Source organism: Ricinus communis, chromosome 2, assembly GCF_019578655.1.
Source record: "Ricinus communis isolate WT05 ecotype wild-type chromosome 2, ASM1957865v1, whole genome shotgun sequence".
NCBI classification, from domain to species: domain Eukaryota; kingdom Viridiplantae; phylum Streptophyta; class Magnoliopsida; order Malpighiales; family Euphorbiaceae; genus Ricinus; species Ricinus communis.
This window is the reverse complement of record NC_063257.1, coordinates 2,100,725-2,125,358: the sequence shown is the minus strand read 5'-3', so window position 1 is coordinate 2,125,358 and position 24,634 is coordinate 2,100,725. Positions and strand designations below refer to the sequence as shown.

Genomic DNA, 24,634 nt, shown 5'->3' with positions numbered 1-24,634 from the left:
TTTATATAATAAATTAGTTAACAAACTAAAATTGAATGCATTACCATTGTACACCATATTTTCTGCTAATATGATACAAATTTTATTATATTTATTTACTGATATAACACACTTTTCAACAAGATACATGACACATTTTTCTCTTCTATCAGCTAACATAGAAGAATTAATAATGTTATAATAATTTACTTTATATTTTTATTGGCATACGAATGTATCAATACGTATTTAAAATTGAAAATTCATCAAGTTCAGGAATGTTTTTTATTTTCAGGCCTCGTTATCTTGATCGATCTCACAAGTCTTTATGATATAGACAACAGCTCACCTGTGAATGAATCCATTTACTGTATTTCTTTCCTCCTCCCTTACTCTGCTGCTCTTCTTTCCATTGGTCTTTACTGCGGAGCTGAGGTAATTTTGCAGAAAAAAAATGTTAATAATAAGAAAAAAGATTTACATTTTAAGTATTTTAATATTTTATCTTTTACTTTTTTAATATTCAAATACATTTTTTTATTAGAACATATTCTTCAACCATCTAATTTTTATACTCAAAGAGCTGTGTGTTTCTGTTTTATGTTTGGCGCTTTGATCAATCAAATGGTTTATCATAATTAATAGTTCAGTTATCCATAAATTTATTAAGAAAAATAATTCAATCAAAAAAATCTATAAATATTTTCAAAAATCTTAATATATTCTTTTTAATTTAAGAAACAATTTGTTATTATTATGAAATTCTTTTAAAAAATCCTAAAATCAAGAAAAAACATCATTTTTAGGGTTTGTTTAGTTCAACTGATCAACGCAACCGATAATTGATGGCTGGTAACTGATGGCTGATAAATTAAACTGTTTGATAAAATTTTTATTAACGGTTGCTCTTAGTATGTTAAATGACCATTAAAAGTATAATTTACCGTTAAATATATAATAATTAAAATTTTATGATTAATTTTTTTAGCTCAATTGTATTTATTATTAAAATATCTATAAATGTTATTTTAAAATAAAAATTTAAATTTAAATTCTACTAATAAAAATTTCTAATTTTAAATACCATAACTTTAAATATTATATTATTTAACTATTAAAAATAATTTTAAAATAATTATTATTTATTTTAGATATAAAATTTAATTATATGAAATCAATTTAAAATAAATTATTGTTAATAAGTTTAAATAAGAATAATGGTATCCAAATTAATAAAAAATTAAATTAGCTATCAGCTGGTACGAAAATATTCTAAAATAGAGTTTATACAATCAACAACTAATTGAGACTAAATCAACTATTAGCTGTTATTTTTTAAGTCTTTATCAAACGTTTTGATCTAACTGTTCAGTGAGAAACAACTGTCAACTACATCAAACCTATTAACCAAACACTCTCTTAATAAATAAATTAATTTATTTTTATAATATTATTTTTAATTTTTTTTAAATTTAGAGTATAGTTGTTCTTTAATTATCTGTTAATTGTTTTACACAAAGAAAATAAAATAAATTAATAAATTTGTGGAAAAAAATTAAAAATCATAATTTTTTATATTCTAATATAGTAACAATATAAAATATAAAGAACTGTAAATTTGATAAAAGAATATAAATATAAGTATTTGTACAGTTTTTCTATTATTGTCCCATCATTTAGGCCCAACGGGCTCCATTTTTCTTTTTCTAAAATTTTTTAAAACGAAGAAAAATAAAAGAGAAAACGAAAAACTGGTTTGTCGCCAAACTGATGGAGCCCTAAGTCTTTCTCACTTCAGTACCGTTTGCATTCCAACTCTCAAATCTTGGCCGTCCGTTCACCGCTCTTCTTACTTCTCTTCCATTCAGGTTTTATACTTTTATTTGGTTTTCTTCTTCAAATTTCTGTCCTTTTTTTTTCTTGAGATGTGAATAAAGATTTTCTTTAGTTATATTGATCTAATATTTTAACAATCATTTCTTTGCTAATTTCTCAATTTCAGATACTCGAACTCTCCAATTTAGCTGTCTCTGCCATCTTCTGCACAGTGTTGGAGACATGAGTTTAAAGCATTTAGTTAGTAGGCGAACAATTAACACCGTATCAGGGTTCAATGCAAGAATACTGTCTCTGTACCCTAGTTATGTTTATAGAGATTTCTCTACTGTTACAGCCTCTCCCTCTCCATTCTTTAGCGGCAGAGTTCTTTTGCGAAACCCTAAATTCTTGAAGCATGTTTTTTCGTTCAAGAGGTACTTGCATTCTGTTCAAGATATTAAGTTAAATGAATTGAGTTTTAAGCCGAAATTTAATTGTAATGATTCTGAGGAGGATGGAAACATGAGTGAGTTCTTGTCACGATTTGTATATGTAATGCGAGGGAAGTTATCTGATGTTTATCAAGATTGTGATAAACAGACAATTGACAGTATGCTTTTAATTATTGTTGGAAAAGTTGTGTCAGAGATGGAAAAGGGTAGCCCTGAACAGATGCTTGGTGCTTCAGGGGCTGCCCCATCACAGGATCTTAGTGAGGATTTGTGGAGAACAGTATGGGAAGTGAGTAATTTGGTCTTGGAGGATATGGAAAAGGAAAGGAAGAAGGAAAAGATGAAGGGCTTTTTGCAGTCTGAGGAGGTCAAAGAAATGTGTAGGTTTGCTGGTGAGATTGGTATTAGGGGGGATATGCTTAGAGAGCTTAGGTTTAAATGGGCTCATGAAAAGATGGAAGAGAGTGAGTTTTATGCGAGTTTAGAGAAGCTTAGAGAAGAAGAAAGAACCCAAGAAAAAGAGGAAGCGGATGCCAAGAATTATGAGCCTATGGGTGAAGAAGCTGTCATGGGCGAGGAGAAACTAAAGGTGAAATCTATTCCTAAAAGACATGGAAAGATAAGATATAAAATCTATGGACTCGATCTCTCTGATCCAAAGTGGGTTGAAGTTGCTGATAAGATTCATGAAACAGGCGCAATCATTTGGCCTCAGGAACCTAAGCCGATAAATGGGAAAAGTAAATTGGTTACTGAGAAAATTCTTTCACTGAAAGAGGAGGATGATCCTTCTCAGTTGCTTGCTGAATGGGCAGAGCTTCTACAACCTAACAGGGTTGATTGGTTGACTTTGCTTGATAAGTTGAAAGAGAAGAACATGCAAACATTCTTTAAGGTACTGCACCAGTTCATTTTCTTTTCGACTGATGAGTGTGTTTTGGGATCGGTGCATGTGGCTGTGATGTTAAATTCTGGTGTGCGTTCTCTTTGTTTATGTCCAATGGCTTTGCCTTCTCTTTGTTTACATCCAATGGCTTTGTAAACATTGTTCTTTTTAATGTTAAATACTGCTACATGATGCAACACATGAGTATTCCAACTGATCTTGATGTAGCTGCTATTGATTAATTTTATCTGTAGGTAGCTGAACATTTGTTGAATGAAAAATCTTTCCAACCCAACATTCGTGACTACTCTGTGCTTATCGATGCTCATGCTACGAAGAACCAAATAGAAGATGTTGAGAGGATTCTTGAGAAAATGAACGAGAATGGTATTTTTCCTGATATTTCAGCGAGCACTGCTTTGGTGCACATGTACAGCAAAGCAGGGAATTTTGACCGGACTAAAGAAGCATTCGGACGCTTGAGGAGCCATGGATTCCAACCGGATATCAAGGTCTACAATTCAATGATTATGGCATCTGTAAATGCCGGCCAGCCAAAGTTGGGTGATTCATTTGTGAGAGAAATGGAAGCAAGAGACATCAAACCTACAGAGGAGATGTACTTCGCATTGCTTCGCTCATTTGCTCAACTTGGTGATGTTAGTGAAGCTCATAAAATTGCAACTGCCATGCAGTTTGCCGGATTCCAGCCGAATTTGGAGTTCTATACACTGCTTGTTGAAGCACATGGGCGCGCTGGTCAGCCTGATCAGGCAAGGAGAAATTTTGACCAAATGATAAAAGTTGGATTTAGGCCTGACGACAGGGTTGCTGCTAGCTTGATTGCAGCTTATGAGAAGAAGAATTTGTTGGACGAGGCCCTGGACATCTTATTGCAGCTTAAGAAGGATGGGTTTGAGCCAGGGCTGGCTACATGCACTGTACTTGTTGATTGGTTGGCTAAATTACAGTTGGTTGATGAGGCTGAGCAGCTATTGGGTAAGATTGCTGAGCAAGGTGAAGCTCCCCCTTTCAAGATTCAAGTAAGCCTTTGCGATATGTATGCAAGGGTTGGAAATGAGAAAAAGGCTCTTCAAGTCCTGGGGGTTTTGGAAGCTAAGAAGGAGCAGTTAGGGTCAAATGATTTTGAGAGGGTTATACATGGGCTTATTGCTGGACGTTTTGTGCAGGAAGCTACTAGGGTGCATGCGCTCATGGAGGCCCAGGGCTATTCTGCATCAGAGCAACTAGTCGTGGCCTTGAGGGCATCCCAAGCTTTCAGCCCCAAGAGACCAACAAAATTATAGTTTGACAAATCATAACTTTTGAGCCTGTTCTATCAGTCTTTCACAAACTTGAATACTGCTTCGTAGATGTTGATGAAGGGGAAAGAGTTCATCTCTCCATTGGCTTACCATCTCAAGCCTCAAAATTACGCGTTGTTGCGATTCTTATGCTCATGTTGTTACAAGGCATGAACTCGGATTTAGTCATGACACAGTAACCCTATGTAATAATTAATTGAAAGAGGTAGGTTTTCTTTAATTCCTTGCTACAGGCTGTTTTGAGCATAGCTTTTATCCAATGTTGGATGGCCTAATAACCTCATCCCTTCCATGCGTAGTTTATACATTGAGTGCATACCCACACCCATACGGATAACCATTTTATTTTCAATTGATTATGTGTTTGCCTGGAGTTGTAACACAGACGTGCACTTATAGGCATGCACATGGTGCATATTCTGCACAGGTGCTCATATATTGCATATAAATGTTTTCAGAAAGCACGATTCCCAGTTTTATATAGGTTGTATCTTATATTTTGAATTTATAATTTATAGGACAACCCTTAATGTGATTAGATTTGGAAGGAATATTATCCCTTGAATCAGCTGTTTTCATGCAGACTATTATTATAGTTCAATAGTATTCTCCTCTGATGAAGTCATTTAGCTGCTTCAGTTCTCCGCTCTGCTGCTCCACTACTGCTCGAACAACATCTACCATGGAAATCATACCGACTATCCTTCCATCTATAACAGGAACATGACGTATGTGATGATCTGTGAAATATAGCATCGTTATTTCATCGAGTTCAACTTTGTTATTACATTATCAATTTCGACAGTTTGAACATATTCCATTCCATGTGATAATAGCAATATGAATAATTTACTTGCCAAGTACCTGTCATGAGCTGCATTGCTCGAAGAATGGTGGTATCAGATGTTACTGTTACTAATCTATTCTGTTAAAATGATCAAAATTAGGGCATCTTTAGATAGGAGCAGAGCAAGAATTAACTTTTAAGAGTCCTAATAGAAGAAAGTTAAATGACAAATAACCTCATCAGTCATTATTTCTGCAACTCTTGTATAATGACAGGACCGCCCTTCTGCAATTACCTTCCTCAGGTAGTCTGCTTGGTCATCCATGCCCCCGTGAACAACAATTAGTTTACGCCTTAAATAATTATGTATTTCTCATTATAAGTTTTGTGTATTCTCAACTTATCAGATGATATTTATCATTCTGGGATTCGACCAATGTAAACTAATGGAAATTGGTTTACCTCTTTCCGTTATGATTCCTGCAAGATGTTTTTCTCCAGGCTTTAGCACTAACAGTGACCCAATATTATTTTCCGCCATCTGCAATGTCTAATTTTAGCATTGATGTTTTTGCTTATTTACACACATAAACCGAGTTTAGTAGGAAAACTGTTTCAATTTTGTTTCTGAAACATTTTTTAAAACCTACATTCTTTACGGCATCATAGACTGTGTCGTTGCTATGGCACCAGAGCCAAGACCCAGTTTTCTCATCTCCCTTTGTCATCAGCACATCAGCCACTGTTAGATTCTCGAGTCCCTTCTGCGGCAAGGATGGAGAAGAGGTGACACATCCAAAACGTGAAAAATATTTTTCCTCTCAAATATTTCTTTCCCATGTGAATGTCTCTGAGTTCCTATCTTTAGTATTTCTTTGCAAGATCTTACCCCTCGGATGAGTCCCTGCATCTTTCTTGTTTACAGAAAACTACAATGAATCTTTTAAGTTCTTAGCACAAATGTTTAATGCAACCTTTTATTCAAGAACTTGTTTAATTTATATGTATCTTCAACCTTCTCATTGATTAGTATTCAAGTTCAACCAAAGAGGGGAATATAAAAATAGGTAACATGTACCAGAAATAAACTAAAACTGCGACTTCAGAAATGCTATTGCCTAAAGATGCAAGAGGCATGGAGTATAACTGATATAAATGAGTTAATTGAACATACCTTGAGGAAGATTAGAGTGCTTGAGATAACTAGAAATCTTATGAAGATGAAGATATGAATTTAGCTCATAATCAATCGCATTTTTTAAGGAGAAGACATGAGAATTTCTTGTCTCGCAAATCTTCACTTTTTCTGATTGTGTGTGTTTCCTTTTGGGTTCTTTTCTTGAATGGCTGGACAAAGGGAAGGGGAATATATGAGAGAGATTTACCTTCTCATGCACGTTGCTTCTGATCTCTTATGGGCATATGGTGTTGAAAGACAGCAACAAGGCAACACTGAGGATCCTTTTTACCCTTTGCTGTCACAATATCCTACTCTAGTATCAATATTCACTCCTATACTTCAATTTTCTCTTTCATTCTTTGCCATTTGTTTTAATTAAAACTGGAGTTTGAACTCCTGTAATTGTGGTTCTATTCGACTGCAGTCTAGACTGGTATCACGTGGATGGATTTGTAAATATGCCTTTCAGTCCAAGTATATACGTGGACTGCATCTGGGAGCGAAACCACGGCTCCCGCTTCCCCTACAAAGAGAACATTATGGTCCTCACATATATTATCAGAACGAGACAGATGGGGAAAAAAAAAAAAAACTGAAGAGTAAAGGCAACAAATGGGAGAGATGCCAGACCTCACACAGAAGGAAAATCTGTCAAAAGAAATCCGTTTTTCTCACAAGTAAAGGCTTGCCCTTTAAACAGGTAAAGAAGTAAAAGAAGAATGTGAACATGAAGATGTCAATATTAGAGTCCTGAAAGCTTTCCAAGGTATCAAATGGAAACATATTAAAACCATACCTCCAAATTAGAGTATTGGCATCGCTTGTGGCAACATATTGACGACTCAAATTTTTCCTTCCTTTTACTTGGTTTTTCTTTTCCATTGTCATTTCTATGGCAGATCAGAGGCCATTTAGTCGCTTCAGGCTGCCTTGGATTACAGCTGCTGCTCGTCCTGCAGCGGAACCCCAACCCCCTCGTCCTAGTAGTGAAATTCAAGCCCCAGCTCAGCCAATCACTACCATCCCTCAACGTCCATTTCGACCAGGGTTAGCCTCGATACAGTCTCCTCCTCCTCCTCAGGCCCGGGCACCACAAAGTACCGAACCTCAGACACCTGTTGCAATCCCTGAATCACGAATCATCGTCCAGTCACCATCTAGTGTAAAAACACAAACCCGGGCTGCCTCTGTACCACCATCACCATCTCAGACATCATTACCGTCTCGGGCAAAAAGTGAGGGTCGTGTTGTCTCTCAGACCCGTTCACCATCTCGGGCAGCTTCACAACCACGAGCTGCATCTGTGCCCCCATTTCGATCCACACAGCAAACAGTCGCACAGCCTCAAGCTTCACCTCGTTCGGCCTCTCAGCTTGCAGGGCGGACATCCTCACAACCCTCTCCTCCACCTAGGAGGACTACTCAACAACCAACAGGTTCGCAGCCCCCTCCACCACTAAGGAAATTACAATCCACTGCACAAGAGACTTCTCAGCCCCCACCATCTGCGTATCGACAAGAACCAAAGCCTGAAGGATCTTCGTTATTCTCACAAGTCGCTCAACCAACAGCAGGAATGAAGCCTCTCTTAGAACCAACAGAAAGAGAGAAGGAAAATGGACAAGGAAAGGAAGCTCCGGACGTGCTTAAAAAAGAAGGAAAGACAAAAGTTCCAGCTGAAGAAGAACCTAAGAAAGCAATCACTGAGCTCCTCACTGGACCAATGACAGGATCAGAAACCAGAGAACTACATTCTGTGGCATTTAGTTCTGAACAAAAGCAGCATGAAAAGGAAGATAAGAAGACAGCAAATCGGGGAGAACATATCAAAACTGTGAGTGCAACTCATCCAAAGGCCAGGAATAAATCAACTGAATCTCATCAAAAGCCAAGCATGTCCAATGGAGAGCATGTTCCGTTGCACAAAGGAATTAGGGATGATATTTCGAAGTTCATTCATAAGCTCGGGATAGGGCAAGTAAAGTATCCCGTAGATGAAAAGCCAGTCTGCGTTATGACAATAGCTGGTGAAAATACAGGAGCATCAATGCATGTGGGAGCTGAACCAGCACGAAAAGATGGGTCCATACATATACATCGGGGTTATAAGCTCAACCCAGATGACAGTACTGGAGCAACCACTGATGGAGAAGGAAGCAGAGATGGAAGGTCCAAGAATCCAACCAAAGAAGTTCCAGTAACAAAGGCATATCTCAATAGCAATACTCAAAGTGTCAATAATTCAATTATATTAGACAGTTCAGTGAATGAGCAAGACCCTGGTGTTCATCTGGCTCTCTCTCATAACCTGGCAGAATCGAGCAAGCCAAGTGCTAAACCAGAGCCTCTTGAAACACACAAGACTGAGTTTAATGTCACTCGTTCTCAAAAGCTTACTTATGAGCCCACGATAAGAAGACGATGCCTAAGAGGGCTTTTTCTGGAACCGAGTGACTCAGACAATGACAATCCTGAAAAGCCTCGAAGACATGGTTGTCTTTATGCCTGTGGGGAAAAGAGCAAAGACAAAGACATAGGTGTTCTCTAAACTACCAACTGACGAGTTAATAGCATCTATGCACCAGCAAACATAAAGGACTTGTGTATATGATAATAACAATGAACTATAAAATCGGTAATAAGGATGCAATGTCATCCAGAAAATCATGCTTTTGTATGTACCGTTTCAGCATATTATGATAATGAATATTTTGCGCACTATTTTATGAAACTTCAATTCCAAGTTCTGTACTAATATACAAGAAAGACGAAAGTGAAATTCTCTATAATGAAGAAATTACACAGTTTGGTGAGATTACTGAAACTACATTTCTGCAAATAAATAAAAGCTGAAACTTACACAGGACATGCATGCACTAGCAGAAATGATGGCATGGCAACTCCTAAAGTGTTTCCTTCAAAGAGAATATATACAACAAAATTTCAGGGAAGAATAACGTAAATAGGGCCCCAAGATGGTAAAATAGAATAGTCATTCACAGGCTGGTTTAGTGTCAAAGCTACTCAAGCAGATTGCAAAGGCTTGGAAGGCAGACAGTGGATAGCGATAGTCCATGGTGAAGATGTCTTTCCCAATCTTCCCAAATTGCAGAATAACTTTTTCCTGTTCCTCTGCTGGCACATTTTGGCTGGGATCAATAGCGGCCACCAGTTGGAAATTCTTCACGGAGGCTACCGTAACACGTCCTTTGAAATTTAGACACCAGCATTGTAGTTGCTCATGCCATCTTGGTGCTTTATTTTTCAAAACTAAGGGATCTTTTCTGCCGCAATTTGGTTCAATTGATTCAGCAACGCTAGTTGTGCTGAATTCAATGAGTGGCTCCTTTCTTTTTGAAATGGATGATGGAGGAATCTGCTCATCATTACAAGCTAGGAATTCTGTTGGAGTAGGGGCGGTTCCCCCTTCGTGAATGGCAGAGACGGGAATAGAGTGCATCGTACATTGCATTCTCCTTGGGCCTCTGGTTCGGAGGACGTTGAGCTCATAAGAAACAGTGGCGATGCTATAGTTTCTAGCAGGTACCAGTGGAGATACCTGGATCGAATGGACTTTTCTATGTTGCTTACAGTTGGCTTGCATTGTTGGGTGTGGCGGCTGACTGTCATAAATGGTGAATTTGGTTCCCAGGAAGTTAGACCTGTTCAAGATTTGGTACTCAGTCGCACGCATAAAGAACACAGCAGTATGAAAATAAGAATGATAAAAATATAGTTCAACCTACTTCAATTTTCCAACGTAGGTGTTGCTTGTTCGACAGAAATCACTTCCAACAAATGATATTCGAAAATCAGTACTTGCTGCCCGTCTAATCTTCTTTGCTGCTAATAACAGTTTACTCATATCACCAGATAGAGCTGCAAATTAATATAAAAATATCAGTAGCTGTATCACATAGGTTTTTTTGACGCCCAAGGATCTAACAATAAAGGAGATGAGAAAAATCTGATATGCACAGGATGAAAACATGGCATACCAATATTAGGTTCATCAACCTGCAATTAGTGTTACAAATAGCACCAGTTTAACATTTGAATCCGATTGCAGAAAGTATTAAATTTATAACAATCTTTTGTGTATGATATATGTATAGTAATAAACAAAGTATCACTTAGTTCAAGCAACCACCATTTATACTCACTAAAGTCAGCTTTGCAAAGTGATTAAGAAAATAAAAATGATAAAAACAAAATAAAATGTTCAAGCTTTTCTTCATGATAAATACATAATGAATCGATTAAGCTGGAATAGAACCAAAGAAAATATATTTACCAGGGCTGAGACCAAGATACAACAGATAAGTCGAAGTTGCTCTTTCCCGCCTAATAAAGCATTGAATAGGAGCATCTCTTGGGCCAGGCTAAAAACCAACAAAATAATAATTTTAATTATAATAATGATAGCAGGTAAGCAGTTTAGTGAAACTCGGAAAGAGACCAAAAGAACAAAAGAAACCTGTTTTAGGGAGATGGGGAAAGTAAGGCAGCCACATTGCTCAGGGGTCTTAACAATTTCTTTAGTGATCTCTCTCCAAGACTTACAAACTGATGCACATGCCACAACATCTCTCCTAGCAGGCCACGAGGTCTCAGTAGCCTCCACTTTTTGAATTATATCATGGAGCAATTCAGGGGGCAAGTTTGCCCATGGGCTCTGATCAATAATCACTTGGTTTGATAATATTTCTGACGCACTTTCTGGAGCAATATGTGATCTCCCACGGCGTCGTATTCCCTTTCCAAATGATATTGTGCTTATGTCATCCCTTATCTCTCTAAGCTCCCGTACAAAGCCCTTTAATGGCATCTCAAATTAAATTATATTGGCTGCTGATACAGAGAAAGGTGAATTTATTAGATTAAATCATAGACAGCAAAATGTTTAAACAATGGGTTTATATGTCTCAAAATACCCTCATGGTAAAGAAATATGATATAAATAATAAATTTATTATTTATTTCTTTTCCTCTTTTGTTAGTGTCCTACCAAAATAACTTGGAGATAAGAAATTGAATTTGGAGCGTATTTTAGTCAATCAAAATTTTATCTTAATTTTCAAAGATTAAAATAAATTAACATGATTCTGTGAAACTTCCAACAGCGGATCGCAGGTAAACGAACTGCCGCAGGACTGACTTAAACGACAGGTCGGTTGCTCATAGAACCCCGCTGTCTGTCTGTAAAATTAAAAACGGAGGACGACCTGTAAACGACAAACCAACGGTCATACATAGACCGTAATAGCTTGATCATAAATGTCGCTTAAACATCGATGCCCTAGCAAATTTAATGGACTCTTTATCTAAAAATGAGTGGCCTGGCCTCCCATCAGGACCCATAGTCTGATGTCGTTTGACATTAATGAGCTGCCTTGTAAAGGCAGACAAACGGTAGTCATTGATCAAACTTAGACTATGTCTTAGACGACAATGACGACATCACACAATCTGTCGTCTGATTATTTAAAAAAAGAAAAACAGATGACAGAGCAGATATTCTAAAAGTAATCGTCTTCTATGAAGACCTCGTAAACGACTGGTAACTGATCATAGATAAATGACGATTGCATCGTTTCCAACTACGACGTATTAACAGAATAAGTCAATCATAAAGGAAAGTGGTTTTTTTTTAAAAAAAAAAAAAAAGAAAAGCAATGATCATAGTTAACAGTCTAGAAAAATAGAAGAGAACGAAGAGACTGTATACCTTGAAATTTTTTTGAAGAACTCCAGATCCAGGAGGCAAAGGGGGAAGAGGAAGATGAGTTTAAAAGAAGAAGCTAAAAGAGAAGAAACAAATTGATGCATGTATCAACTGGGAGACAACCTCTTTGGAGACGGTGAAATTCTCTGTTGAACGTATTTCGAAAGAAATTGGGGATCGAGAAGAGGAATTTCAGGGGCACCACTGTCTCGATATAAACACACACACACACACACACAGAGAAATGAGAAAAAGAAATTAAAAATGTGTTGTGTTGTATCGTATCGAGAGAGAGAGAGAGAGAGAGAAAGGAGGAGGAAAGTGGCCTTTTGATAAAATTGAAGGTCACCTTAAGCTACAACAGGCTGCAAATCAACCAGAGGTTTCTTTCTTCTTCTCCTCCTTTCTGCACTGCCATATCCACACAATTCTGCCTTTTATTTCTTCTCTCTCTCTCTCTTTCGGATCCCAACTTCTCATCTTTGCCTCTTATTTTATTAAAACGCACCTTTTTCTTTTTTCTTTTTTTCTTTTTTAACTGCCGTTTCCTTTTGTCCGTTAATTTTTTTGGGTTGTTCTTCTGTGTTTCAATTTAGCGAAATTTCTTAATAGATAAAAAGTCAATTTTTCCCTTATATTTGTGACGGATGAACAAATACATACCCAATTTAAATTATTTTACTAAATTGACACTAAAATCTTATATATAGACCAATTAAATCTAATAATTTAATACAAGAGCGAGAGTTGTACAAAATGCTTCCATTAAAGACTAATTCAATCAATTACTTTTTATTTTAAAAAGGGATCTAACTTTTCAAATGCTATTATTCTATTTTTATTATTTTTATCTTCTGCTATCATTTTACTATTTTACAAATTTAGATATTAATTTTAATGTATTATAATTATGATCTTTAAAATTATTATTTTTATAAAAATAGTTTTGCTTTTTTTTTTTCTTTCTCTTTACCCTTTTTAACAATAAAAATATTATCTAAAAGTTATTTTCTTCTTACTTTAAATGCCCTTGTTTTAAAATTTATATTAAAAATCTTAATACAATTATATATTTAAAGATCAAAATTGAAACTTTAATTAAACTATAGATAACTCTTTTAACTTCTTTTGACATTTATTTCTTCTTTTTGGGTTGTTCATTACACCTACACAAATATTTATTCTTTTATAAATATTAGATGAAACATGATGTAAATAAATAAATAATATAATTTATACTTTTAAACAATTTAAAATGAAAAAGAAATATTGTTAAGCGTCCTGTTAATAAGGTTAAACTTTAAAACATTAGACATTAGAAGAACAAGTAAATTTAAATAAGTTATATGTGAAAGTACCCAGTCAATCGTTATGATTTATGTGGCCGATGTAATCGGCAGCACTAAAGAGAGAGAGAGAGAGAGAGAGTGTGTCATGATTCCTTGAAACATTTGTGCCTTTGAAGAAGAATATTAATAACGTCTCCTTCAAGAGTTGGTCATCTTCATCTTGGAAATCGGTTGAATAATATATTTACATATGATGATAATTATGCATTTCCTTGTCTCACATTGCATTATATTTGATAGCACCATGTAACATCCACCTTCTTTTTCTTTCTTTCTTGGATTCCCATAAGATAATGCTATATAATTAATTATTTAAAATAAATCTTTTCCATTTTGATGGTGATACCCATGGCTGATTTGGGGTTTTTCTTTAGTCAAATTAACCTTACCCTAATTCAAAACTAAATTGAAATCGTTTCGCTTGATGGGAAATGGGCTTAAACGACACCAAGCTTGTAATCATGTTTGCCGTGGAAAAAAGCCTCATGATTTTCACATAAATGCATTTCCCTTGTAAAAAGCAATCTAATTGTGATCACCAACCTCCACCTGATAATCCATTGCAACTTCTTCTTTCCTTATTATTATTAGTAAATTCTTTAATTTTATTTTGAAATTAAGATTATTTTAAATATACAGTAAATATGACAGTGTTATATACTCGTAAAAAATATTATTATTATCTGTAATAATAATTTTTTTCAAAAAAATTATTAAAATGTTTAAAGTCAGAGAAGAGTAAATAAAAAAATCACCCCGACATAACATATGTTTTAAATGGAATTGGGAAAGTAGAAGCTCTTCCTTTTAGGAGGCCTAATCCTCATCCACACCAGACTCTATCCATAGTATTTGGACCACAAGGGTCCACTGCACCCATCTGTTAACCCTCAAAAGCAAACACTTCTAATATTTGAATTATACCTCAAATATCCACTCACCTGATAAAATTATATAAAATGAGATGAGACCAATATGAACATGAAAATGTATTATATAATCGAAGTCATAGTAATTAAATATAATTAATTCATGGTCTTGCTAATAAATTGATTCAAAAAAAGCACGAGAGATGACGTTAACATTTGAGTATCTGGTTAGGTGCACAAATTAGATGGATCATTTATGAAGTGGGGAGAAGAGGAGAGGAACCCACAAATTCTTGACAGGGAAGTCCTTATCAGAGGTGTTGTGTTCAGCAGAAGGAGTCACACACACACACACGTGCAACCCACTCTACTAAAATCATTTCTGTCGATGGTCAATTAAAAGACTTAATTTTCTTTTAGAAAGAAACATAAAAAAAAAAAAAAAAAAGAGAGTCTCCTTTCAATGGATAGCAGGAGGAGCACTTGAGAGGGATGAGGACAACTCATAAAGAAATGTAATAATTCCCCATGCTTTCTTATCTTAACAGTAGGAGTTATCATAGCTTATATTTTATGTCAAACTAGAATCTCCCCATAATCATATATTCTACCTATTCATCATTATAACTAAAAATTAATAATCCTAATTTGGGTCGCAAGCAAAATTATTCTGTACTATAATTATCATAGGATTAACTCTGACATTGATTCTCTGCTATTTAAATAATAAAGTTTGGCTGATTCATGGAAACTTGAAAGGCGTATGTATGTATGTAAAGGGCAGAATTGAATATGGATGGTGGAGGGAATAATATTTGCAGTATAGAAGATAGTTTGATGGAGGGTCGTGGCTCCTCTTTTTTTGAGTATTTGATTAGGCTCCCAACCCAACAGCTAACTCGTTGAATTATTATCATTACCTTTTACTTGATGTTTGTTTCCCATGGCTTTCAAAACTGTGCCACCTAAAACCATAGGGTCCACTCCACCCACTGCACCTTCACAAACTCCTTGAGTATTTTCCAAACTTCCAAAGATATCGGACATACATTTCCTTTTCTTTTCCTTTATATATAGGAAGGAAAGGTGCTACATTTTATTCAAATTCGAATAAAGATAAAATTTAATAGAAAAATTGTTATGGATTTGATTTGATCCATCCGTTCGTTATGATATCCCATTGGGATCCAACTCTCTCAAATTATTCAGCACCTAACGACCTGAAGATTTTAAATGCCATTAGTTTTAGTTTTTAAAGATATAAAAAACAAAATTAGCAAGTTAATTGATTAAGATCTTAATTAATAAGAGCTTTTAGACTATAAGCACTATTGTTTATGTTAATTTCATAAATACTCCCACCCCACTATTTATCAACAATCACAAAATGATTATATTTCCAATTAAGTCACTTTTTTTTTATAATTATTTTATCTCACAAATTGTACTCTGAATTGCTACGTTAGTAATTTTTTCAATTTTAAACCAGAAAATGACTGCCGATAAAATAAAATTGAAATTGATCGAGCGAATTCTAATAAATTAAAATAATATAACCATTTTACAGTAAGCCAAGAGATAATGCGATTGTTTGTGATTTATTAAAATTGTACAATGAAATTGTAAAATAGAAGGATGGTCTAAAGTTAGAAATGTGTAACAATGCAATCACGATTAAATGTTAAGAAGTTAAATTTTTATACTAAATCTAAACTTGAAACTAATCTTTTTTTTTATTCAAAAAAAATAAAAACTTTTTAAAAATTAGATTAATTAAAATAGAATCTTACTAAAGTTAAGGTACCTATGACTTATGGCTAAAATTAACAAGAAAAGTAAGATCAGTCGAGTTGAAGCATGTTGGAAGTGCAAAGTTAGGTGGATGTCTGCTAGCTTAAACATTGTACAATAAGAGAGGAAAAAGTACTGTATTTGTTCGTTTAAGAATGTAACCACTTGCTTAGATTATGTCAAACAGAACAGAACAATACCTCCAATCTTAGAGAAATCCCAAAAAGAAGGAAACGAAATATATTTGGGTGCCCATCAAAGAGGCCTAAGATTCTCGAGTGATGATACAGTGGAGCCCTAGTTGGTGCAACAGCCATTCGTGCAATGGGCTACGTATAGATCATTGGTTGCTTCAAGCTGTTATACAGTTGGAATTTGTAAGCTTTTTTTTTCTGAATGGGCATAATCTGAAAGTAGACAAGGACATATGGAGCTGGCATGAAATGGGATTGGCATATTCTTTCGTTGGACAAGAGTCATAATTAAGATTGAGCAACCATATATATACATATATATATATATGTATAGTCCATACACTTCGGATACATATATTATAATGAAGTTTTCTCCTCTGAATTGATTGATTTGATGATTTTGATGCATCAATTTAGAAGCATTATTGCCATGTAGTGTAATGTGACATGTTGTCAAAATTGAGTCCCTACCTACCAGTTCTATGTTTCACGATTATTATTACATGGACATGTATACATATATAGCGGATGTAGCCCAGATTTTTTACTGGGTTTGGTTTGATTTTTGAGGGAAGTCAAATTATATGAAAGATATCATTTTGTAACTATCATCAAATAATGGAAATCTTGATAGATTTTGATGGGATCCAATTTCCCTTCTGGGGTTGGTGTACCCATGTGTCTCTATATATACAGAACAAAAAAAAGGGGGTCCTGTATAAATTTACATGGAATTAATGGTGCTGATTATGCGTAATGGGACCATTCCACACAGCAAGTGGACATAAAGAAAGAAAGAAAAAAAAAGAAAAAAGAAAAGAACATTGAGATACTCATTCTTTCCCTCTTTATACTGACAGTGAAAAGAAATTAATTTCAGGTGCAATCAAGTGCTCGTGAAGTTTAGTCATGATATCATGCATTATTACCCTGTATGATGACAAAGTTAATGTAAGCCTTTTTCTTTCCATGTGTTAATTTTCTTGAGTTTTTCTTGGTTTTGTATTTGCTTAGAAGAGTGGGAAATGAGCCATTATGTGATTACAGGGAATTAATTATTTTGCTTTCATGTGTACTTGATCATGGATCAGGCATATGCTCTTGATGTCGTTTCTTTCCAAAGCCTTTTCTTTTCTTTTTATTTGCTAGCATGCTGCGAGCCCACTTGGATCTTGTTATGATTGTGTAGCTAATTGTCGCCATCCGTTGATTTTGGTTAACTGAACAACCATCAAATGTTTTTAGGATTGAGATAAAAGATGCATGAGATTGTCAGTAGTCAAAGTCATATGAGATATGTCCACCACTTTTGCTAAGTTTTATGAGCTCATTTCCCTGACCCAAAAGGAATACTTGATCCGAGCTGAGTCTACTGTTGGTTTGATCCAACCCAACTATTAAAAATCCAGCCCATTTACGACCAAGTGTCTCTATTTTAGTTGAATCTGAAACAATGAAATAAATTGCATTTTGAATTGTATTTCTATAATTGAATACATAAAGTATATAATACTTAAAATACAATACACTGAAGATTAGTAAGAACGTATTTCAATTAAAAAAAGTTTAAACTCCATATCAATCTTGCATTACTAAATTACAAGTCATTTGGTAATTAAACATAATCGTAAAAGTGGCTAAACCAGTCCACTAACCAAAAGAATTAATCCCATATAAATACACGGAATCTATATAGTCGCGTAGAGTAGAGCTGAGATAACACCGAAGACCACCGCATGACATTTTACCTCCACACTAAGGCCAACGTAATGGATGTCTGTCACTCGCAGGATAAAAGGACCTGACTATAATATATATTTTTTTTATTATATACTATAATAAATATCTCCCTCAGACCATTGTATCGGTTATCTGTGTGCTACAAACATTGATAAACAAAAGTTAGTGGAGCTTATCACAATCGTGGCACCAGCCAAAATCCTTGTTAAACAAGTCAAAAAAACAATAGACCCTTTGTCTGTACTCGAGTAAACAATCTATTTTTGGATATACTGCAGTGGATAAGACCAAGAAAAAGATCAGACCCACCGAGATCTACTAACTGTAGGATAAATTAAAGGTGGCTTTTAACAGTTTTGAGCCATAATTTGGAGCAAAGCAATTGAGAGAAGTTGTTGAACAAAAATGGGATCTTTAATGGCTGGTTGGGACTCACCTGTACTGGATCCTAAATCAGGTAAAAACTAATCAAACTTATTAATTAAGTTGTTTCAATTTTGCTTTATTTGATGACTTGTTTTGATCTAGTCTAGGGTTGTATATGGAATTGGTTTCTAATAATAAGTGAACATTGTCAGTGAAATACAAGAAGAATTGGTCATTCACCAAAGAAGAGATTGAAGCTTACTGGAAACTGAAGAAGAAAACAGAGGAGGAACATCTAAAAGCCATTTCTACTCCATCAGAGGTTTTTATTTTGTCTTAAAACTTTGCAAGAATATTGTATATACTTTACAAAATTAAGCACTATGATTAATAATGTTATATCATATGTGTATGCGACAGGATGATACGAATTATGATGACAACGATGGAATAAAGCTTAAGAGATCAAGTTCCTTGCCCGAGGCTAGGACAAAAGAAAAAGAAAAAAGCTTGGAGAAATTGATAACAGAAAATGGCTGGTGAATAAGCTAAACACTTAACTCAGGTCAGGATTATGATCATTATTATTGAACAATAAGAAGCAATTAACTTATGTTTCGGTGTGCAGGTGGACTAGGAGCAACTGGGCATTTCTAAATGAACCTCCTGTACTCGACCGATCTTCCAACACTTATGCTTCGCAGTTCCACATAGCTAATTTTCCTGCCTCAAAACCCAATAATAATACTGGGATTAGTACTTAATAGTTGTTTAAAGTAGTTATTGTGTTTAGATGGTTGAGTGATCCGAGTAAAGCATGTTTATGTGCTACTAAGCCATGGGTAAGTTCAGAACTAAGGTACCAATGGTAAGATGATGTAAATATTGATGGTTTGAGTGTGTGAAGTGGAACATTAATTTTCTGCAATGTTATGCTGTATAAAGTGTAGAATTAAAAGAGCTTTAACACTGTAAATTTTCATGGAATTAGTGATTGACCTGGATTAATAATAGTAAATATTGTACAAAAAAATCCCAAAGTTTTTTGTTTTCTTTTTCCCCCAAGTCTGTAATGGGTGGTGACTCGTGACGGCTGCCACAATTCCCAGTTGATGATGGCCTCGTGGGCGTCATTATCTTATAGCTAAAGCCCAATCCCGTTCAAGAAACAATTTAGCCTCACTGTATATTGAGACTTCTTTAACTGCAATGCAAGAAGAGAGTTATTAGGTTTTATAATACTAACTCTTAACAGGTTTGGAATTTTTCAAAAAATGAGTAATGGACAGGAAATACACCCACTTGGTTGGATTGGGTCAGCTCAGAAATTATAAGAATGCTTGAACATTTTTTGGCAATAGTCTTTACACTTGTGAACCTAATTAAGCTTTTCTGTGGCTTTACTATCTGGTCAACGAATTCATCATTATATGTTAAAAAATTGTGTACCTAATTGAGCTTTCTGTGGCTTCACTCAACAATGATGGCAGCTTTATCCCTCCTGATCTAAGATGACAAAGTGCTCATGGTGGTAGTGGATTGGTGTCTGCCACCTTTCCTCGAACTCTAACTTTCTTAGATTACATTTTGAATCAAAGATTAGATAATACGATACAGTTTTCAGTAGTTATGAAAATACTTTTGAGTAACTACTACTGCACCATGTGTGTGGATCTTGATTTCATAACAATCCAATTTCACTCACCAGATTCTAGAATTTGTAGTACTCAATACATTTTTAATAATCTGAGCAAATTATGAGGGCACTGCCTTAGTTACACGGAGGTGCAGATTGCTCTTTAATTACCTAATTTTATGCTGATATTCAAACTAAGTTTGGATGTTTCCAACTTAACACATCAATTCAAAACAGTACTTGAAAAAGGCCCTACAAAATTTTAAAACCCTACTGAGCTTGCTTTCGTTTTCATCCTCTTCCCCATTTTGCTTTATGAGTAAGTTTTACCAACTGCAAAACAGAAAACATTGATTAAAGTTCAAGTTTATCGGTCTTACTTCCTCTGCAAACATATCCATAATATAATCAATTAACATAAATACGGCTTATATGTGACATTGTTCAAGAAATCTTAACCTACACATGTACTACTAGTCTAAGACATAATCACATTAAGGATATAAGAGTTACTTTTTCTTTTTTTGTTATCAACACCCTCAAGTTCAAAATAGTTGAATTAAACCCTCTAACTATTCAATTTAGTGTCACGAATTCCCTAACTACACGGACATAATAAAAAATTGATAATTTTTTGTCTAACATTATTCAATTTTTCAAATTAAGAAAATCTTAGATTTAAAACTAAATTAGAACTGAAGTTTAAACAAAGAAAGTCTTCTATTATTTTGGAAATAGATTAAAAAGAGATCAAGAGAAAAAGAGAGAATATGAAAATATTTTATTATTATTATTATTATTATCAATTATTTATTGAGAATTAAATTTAATTGCTTAAACTACGCTTCAACAACTTGATAAGCAACTGCCAAACACTTACAGATGTCTGTTTAGTTGAGAGCACACATACACCAAATCATAAAATTGGAGGACCTAAATGCACCAATTTGAACTTGAGGCGCCTAAAGCCAAGAATATCTAAATTTAAGGGGCCCAATGCTTTTTGCCTATTCTTTCTTAAGAAGCAAATATATGTATTTTAGTAATTTCACGTCCCTTAGTCTTGTTCATAAATAGTTTGGCTGCAAAAGAAGGTTCACCCGTCTAATTCACTTATTTTCCTATATCATTGTTGTTTCTTTGAGAAAGAAGAAGAAGAAGACGTCAATGGCTGACACAAGCAAAATCTTGATTATTGGAGGAACTGGTTATATCGGAAAGTTCATAGTGGAAGCAAGCGCAAAGGCCGGTCTGCCCACCTTTGTTTTGATCAGGGAGAGTACAGTCTCTGATCCTGTTAAAGGAAAAATTGTTGAGAATTTCAAGAACTTAGGCGTCACCTTGCTACATGTAAGCCCTTAAATCTCCATTGTACTATATTTGACTGCCATTTTTATAAAAAAATGAATGGTATACATTGTGTGTGTCTCTGTGTGTGTGTATGGTGGGCATGCAGGGAGATCTTTACGACCATGAGAGCTTGGTGAAGGCTATTAAGCAAGCGGATGTGGTGATATCGACACTCGGTGCCCTGCAACTAGCAGATCAGACCAAGGTCATTGCTGCTATTAAAGAAGCTGGTAATGTTAAGGTTGTACTCTCTATCTCTCTCAGTTCCTTACATTGGTTCTTTTTTTTTCTTCTCTTATTGGGTGTCATTCTCTCGTTTCCATAATGAACAAGTCATCCATACTATCTCCCTGTGTTGATTAATTTAATTAATTTTATTTAAAACTGCAACAGGATTGAAGGTTTACTCAACAGCCCACCAATTTGGTTAATTAAAAAGAGTTCTTTTCTCCAGTTGGAAATTTGGATTCATTTGCCAATAATTAAATGAATGATGTACTAGTTACTTTAGAATATTAGGTTAACATAAAGTATCTGTTGCTGAAGTATAAAACATTCGGGGTGAGCATCTATGTATTTAATCCTAGTGCCTGATACATCTCAGTATTGTCTAAGCCAAAACATATAGAAGGAAGAAAAAAAATTAAAAGAAATATGGGTGAAAGTAACTAAGATGTTTCTGTTTCTTTAATTAAAAGTAAGGGTTTTAGACTATTAGCTCCATCAACCTCCCGGTTGGTGCTATATTTGATTGCTTCCCACTTGCTATTGCATTCATAGGCCCACTTCAATTCCCACTTTCTTTGTACCTTTGACTTTGAGCTTCATGATATCAGCTGGCACATTTACTGCAATGTTTTATGGATTTATCTATCAACAAAAGAATATAGCTTAATGTAAGATTTAAACTGCTAATACATATCTCTCTCTCTCTTTGATGTGATGCTTAATTCTAAATAAGTCATTGGTATTGTTCAGAGATTCTTTCCTTCAGAGTTTGGGACAGATGTGGATCATGTTCATGCCGTTGAGCCAGCAAAATCTGCATTTGAAACAAAGGCTCAAATTCGCCGGGCCATTGAGGCTGAAGGGATACCCTACACTTATGCTGTCTGCAACTACTTTGCTTCTTTAATGATCCCCTTACTGCTGCGGCCTGCAGGTGACAAAGTCACCATCTTAGGAGATGGAAATGTCAAAGGTAAAACTACTTTTTGTTTTCTCATTTTCTTTTGTTACTTTAGAAATTTCTTTTCAAGGCAAATGCGGAGGCCACAACCCTGACTTGCTGCACCATCAATCATCAACCAGGAACTCTTACCATGTGTGTATACTGTACATATATATATATGTGTGTGTCTGAGTTTAGATATATGCTCGTTGTGTTGTGCAGCAATTTTCAGCATGGAGCAGGACATTGCACTCTACACCATAAAAGCTGTAGATGATCCAAGAACCTTGAACAAGACCCTCTTTGTTAACCCTCCTATGAATATTTTAACATACAATGAGCTTGTTGCTCTCGAGGAGAAGAAAACTGGCAAGACCATTGAGAAAAACTATGTTCCAGAAGAGAAGGTTCTTCAGGACATCCAAAGTGAGTATAAGTAAATCCACCAGTGGGTCAATTTTAGTACATTCTGTTTAATCAAAGACATAGCAAAGATTCAATTTTCCTTTTCTGCTCTTAAATTCTTGCAGCGGTTCCAATGCCATTTAATATTGGTCTAGCAATCAACCATTGTGTGTTTATTAAGGGTGATCAAACCAACTTTGAGATTGACCCATCATGGGGAGTCGAAGCTTCTCAGTTATATCCAGATGTCAAGTACACCACCATTGCAGAATACTTTGATCAGACTGCTTGAAGATTTTGAATCTGCTGCTTTAGTATACAAAAATTCAAATGATTGCAAATGGTTGTATCTGCAGAAGAGTTTTTATGCTTCGAATGTCAAGTTCTCTTATCAAATATAACGATGCTGCATCTATGCTTAAGACAGCATGAAAGAGGGTATAAAAGAATTTCGAAATCTTATTTAGTTGTTAATCTTCTTATGAATAAAACTGCAGAATGTTTTGGCTATATTCAATTCTTTTCGCATTATTTAACCGATTTTGTTTTCCCTTCATCGTCCATTTCTGGCTTCAATTGAGGGCAAACCTTTTAACAACCTAATAAACAATAATTTCAGGACGAAACCAAACTTATATAATAAGCTATGATTCATTGGTTAGATTCTTTTTTATGGAGATTATGTTCTATTCTTTTCTGAAGAGAATCTGTCGGTGACCAAATGCATATAAACTAGTAAAAAGAGAAAGACAAGAAAATCTGCCTCTCCTTTTGGTGTGAAAATTGACTCCATTTACAGGACAAGCACTTTCTGGCAATTGTATTTCTATATAGCACTAGTATATATCTACAGATTACATCTCTGATGTCCACTTTTACATTTATTCTTTCTTTAATGACCGAACTATAAGATTAAATCCTCAAATTCAATAAATTAACCTCCATAGCCGTGACAATGCAGCATCAGATATATATACCTTTGAGCAATACCAGTCTCATAATCTTTTCTTAAAAATCCTTCTCAAATTAGTCCATCTGGTCCTTAAGACCGGTTCCAGGAATGGAGCAGGAGCTGGTGCCTCCTCCATTGGTGCTGATCGTGTAACCTTTCTAGCCAATTGTATCTCTGCGTATCCACTCGTTCTCCCAGCATTGACCATTCCTCTACTTCTATCAACTGCAACATGCAAAACCAACAAATCCAGAATTTGACAAGTATGATGAAGTAAGGTAAAACTGACACCGCAAGTGGATGGTGATCAAAAGCTTACCACTGGATTTCCAGTCAGGTTTTGAAGATTCTGACAGGAGAATAAGTGTAGGTGTGACGATTGTGAGGATAGCCCAGAAGAAAAAGATCACTATGAAAGTTCTTTCAGTCATTTGTTGCAGGAAAATGGCACAATTTGATAGTGTTCCAAAGGTTTAATATACGTCTTAGTCTAGTCTGTACTTAAGAGAGAGAGAGAGAGAGAGAGAGAGAGAAGGGAGGAGGAGAGGGGTAGCACCAAGCAGACATTAGCTGTCCATGTTTAAGAAATGCTATAAAATCACTTAAATAGTACTCAACTTGTCTGTCTAAGAGCCAAGTCAAGTTACAAAAATAAATAA

At 35.1% G+C, this 24,634-nt stretch overlaps 7 protein-coding genes across 9 annotated transcripts; 4 read left to right on the top strand and 3 right to left on the bottom strand.

The window, feature by feature from the left end:
* The first annotated feature begins 1,686 nt into the window (after positions 1-1,686).
* On the top strand, positions 1,687-4,680 carry LOC8288945 (pentatricopeptide repeat-containing protein At3g23020). The gene is made up of 3 exons (XM_002510357.4): positions 1,687-1,847; positions 1,982-3,144; positions 3,390-4,680. Exons 2-3 carry the CDS (start codon positions 2,038-2,040, stop codon positions 4,440-4,442), a joined length of 2,160 nt encoding a protein of 719 aa, XP_002510403.2. The 5' UTR covers positions 1,687-1,847; positions 1,982-2,037; the 3' UTR covers positions 4,443-4,680.
* A 312-nt stretch (positions 4,681-4,992) lies between these two features.
* On the bottom strand, positions 4,993-6,549 carry LOC8288946 (CBS domain-containing protein CBSX3, mitochondrial). Its single transcript, XM_048370520.1, is given in 7 exon segments — positions 4,993-5,200; positions 5,325-5,385; positions 5,483-5,556; positions 5,710-5,788; positions 5,898-6,055; positions 6,058-6,176; positions 6,422-6,549. Coding segments are annotated over 6 exon segments (615 nt in total). The 5' UTR covers positions 6,158-6,176; positions 6,422-6,549; the 3' UTR covers positions 4,993-5,057.
* A 770-nt stretch (positions 6,550-7,319) lies between these two features.
* LOC8288947 (serine/arginine repetitive matrix protein 1) lies at positions 7,320-9,069 on the top strand. Its single transcript, XM_002510359.4, has one exon. It carries the CDS (start codon positions 7,320-7,322, stop codon positions 8,973-8,975), a length of 1,656 nt encoding a protein of 551 aa, XP_002510405.1. The 3' UTR covers positions 8,976-9,069.
* A 115-nt stretch (positions 9,070-9,184) lies between these two features.
* On the bottom strand, positions 9,185-12,732 carry LOC8288948 (tubby-like F-box protein 5). 3 transcript variants are annotated; one of them, XM_048370519.1, is made up of 5 exons: positions 12,502-12,732; positions 10,905-11,278; positions 10,722-10,809; positions 10,174-10,306; positions 9,185-10,089 (listed from the first exon to the last, which is right to left on the bottom strand). In XM_048370519.1, exons 2-5 carry the CDS (start codon positions 11,253-11,255, stop codon positions 9,420-9,422), a joined length of 1,242 nt encoding a protein of 413 aa, XP_048226476.1. In that variant the 5' UTR covers positions 11,256-11,278; positions 12,502-12,732; the 3' UTR covers positions 9,185-9,419. The 3 variants fall into 3 exon arrangements, with proteins under 3 accessions (XP_048226476.1, XP_015575904.1, XP_002510406.1); XM_015720418.3 differs by having other exon boundaries at positions 10,905-11,275; positions 12,156-12,731; XM_002510360.4 differs by having other exon boundaries at positions 12,156-12,730.
* Positions 12,733-18,391: 5,659 nt separating this feature from the next.
* On the top strand, positions 18,392-19,421 carry LOC8288949. Its single transcript, XM_002510361.4, has 4 exons — positions 18,392-18,552; positions 18,674-18,783; positions 18,882-19,000; positions 19,090-19,421. Exons 1-4 carry the CDS (start codon positions 18,501-18,503, stop codon positions 19,223-19,225), a joined length of 417 nt encoding a protein of 138 aa, XP_002510407.1. The 5' UTR covers positions 18,392-18,500; the 3' UTR covers positions 19,226-19,421.
* Positions 19,422-21,175: 1,754 nt separating this feature from the next.
* Positions 21,176-23,533, top strand: LOC8288950 (phenylcoumaran benzylic ether reductase TP7). Its single transcript, XM_002510362.4, has 5 exons — positions 21,176-21,447; positions 21,554-21,688; positions 22,426-22,648; positions 22,841-23,044; positions 23,149-23,533. Exons 1-5 carry the CDS (start codon positions 21,265-21,267, stop codon positions 23,313-23,315), a joined length of 912 nt encoding a protein of 303 aa, XP_002510408.1. The 5' UTR covers positions 21,176-21,264; the 3' UTR covers positions 23,316-23,533.
* A 125-nt stretch (positions 23,534-23,658) lies between these two features.
* LOC8288951 lies at positions 23,659-24,565 on the bottom strand. The gene is made up of 2 exons (XM_002510363.3): positions 24,295-24,565; positions 23,659-24,200 (listed from the first exon to the last, which is right to left on the bottom strand). The coding sequence occupies exons 1-2, from the start codon at positions 24,404-24,406 to the stop codon at positions 24,019-24,021; spliced, it is 294 nt and encodes a 97-aa protein (XP_002510409.1). The 5' UTR covers positions 24,407-24,565; the 3' UTR covers positions 23,659-24,018.
* Between the last annotated feature and the right edge of the window lie 69 nt (positions 24,566-24,634).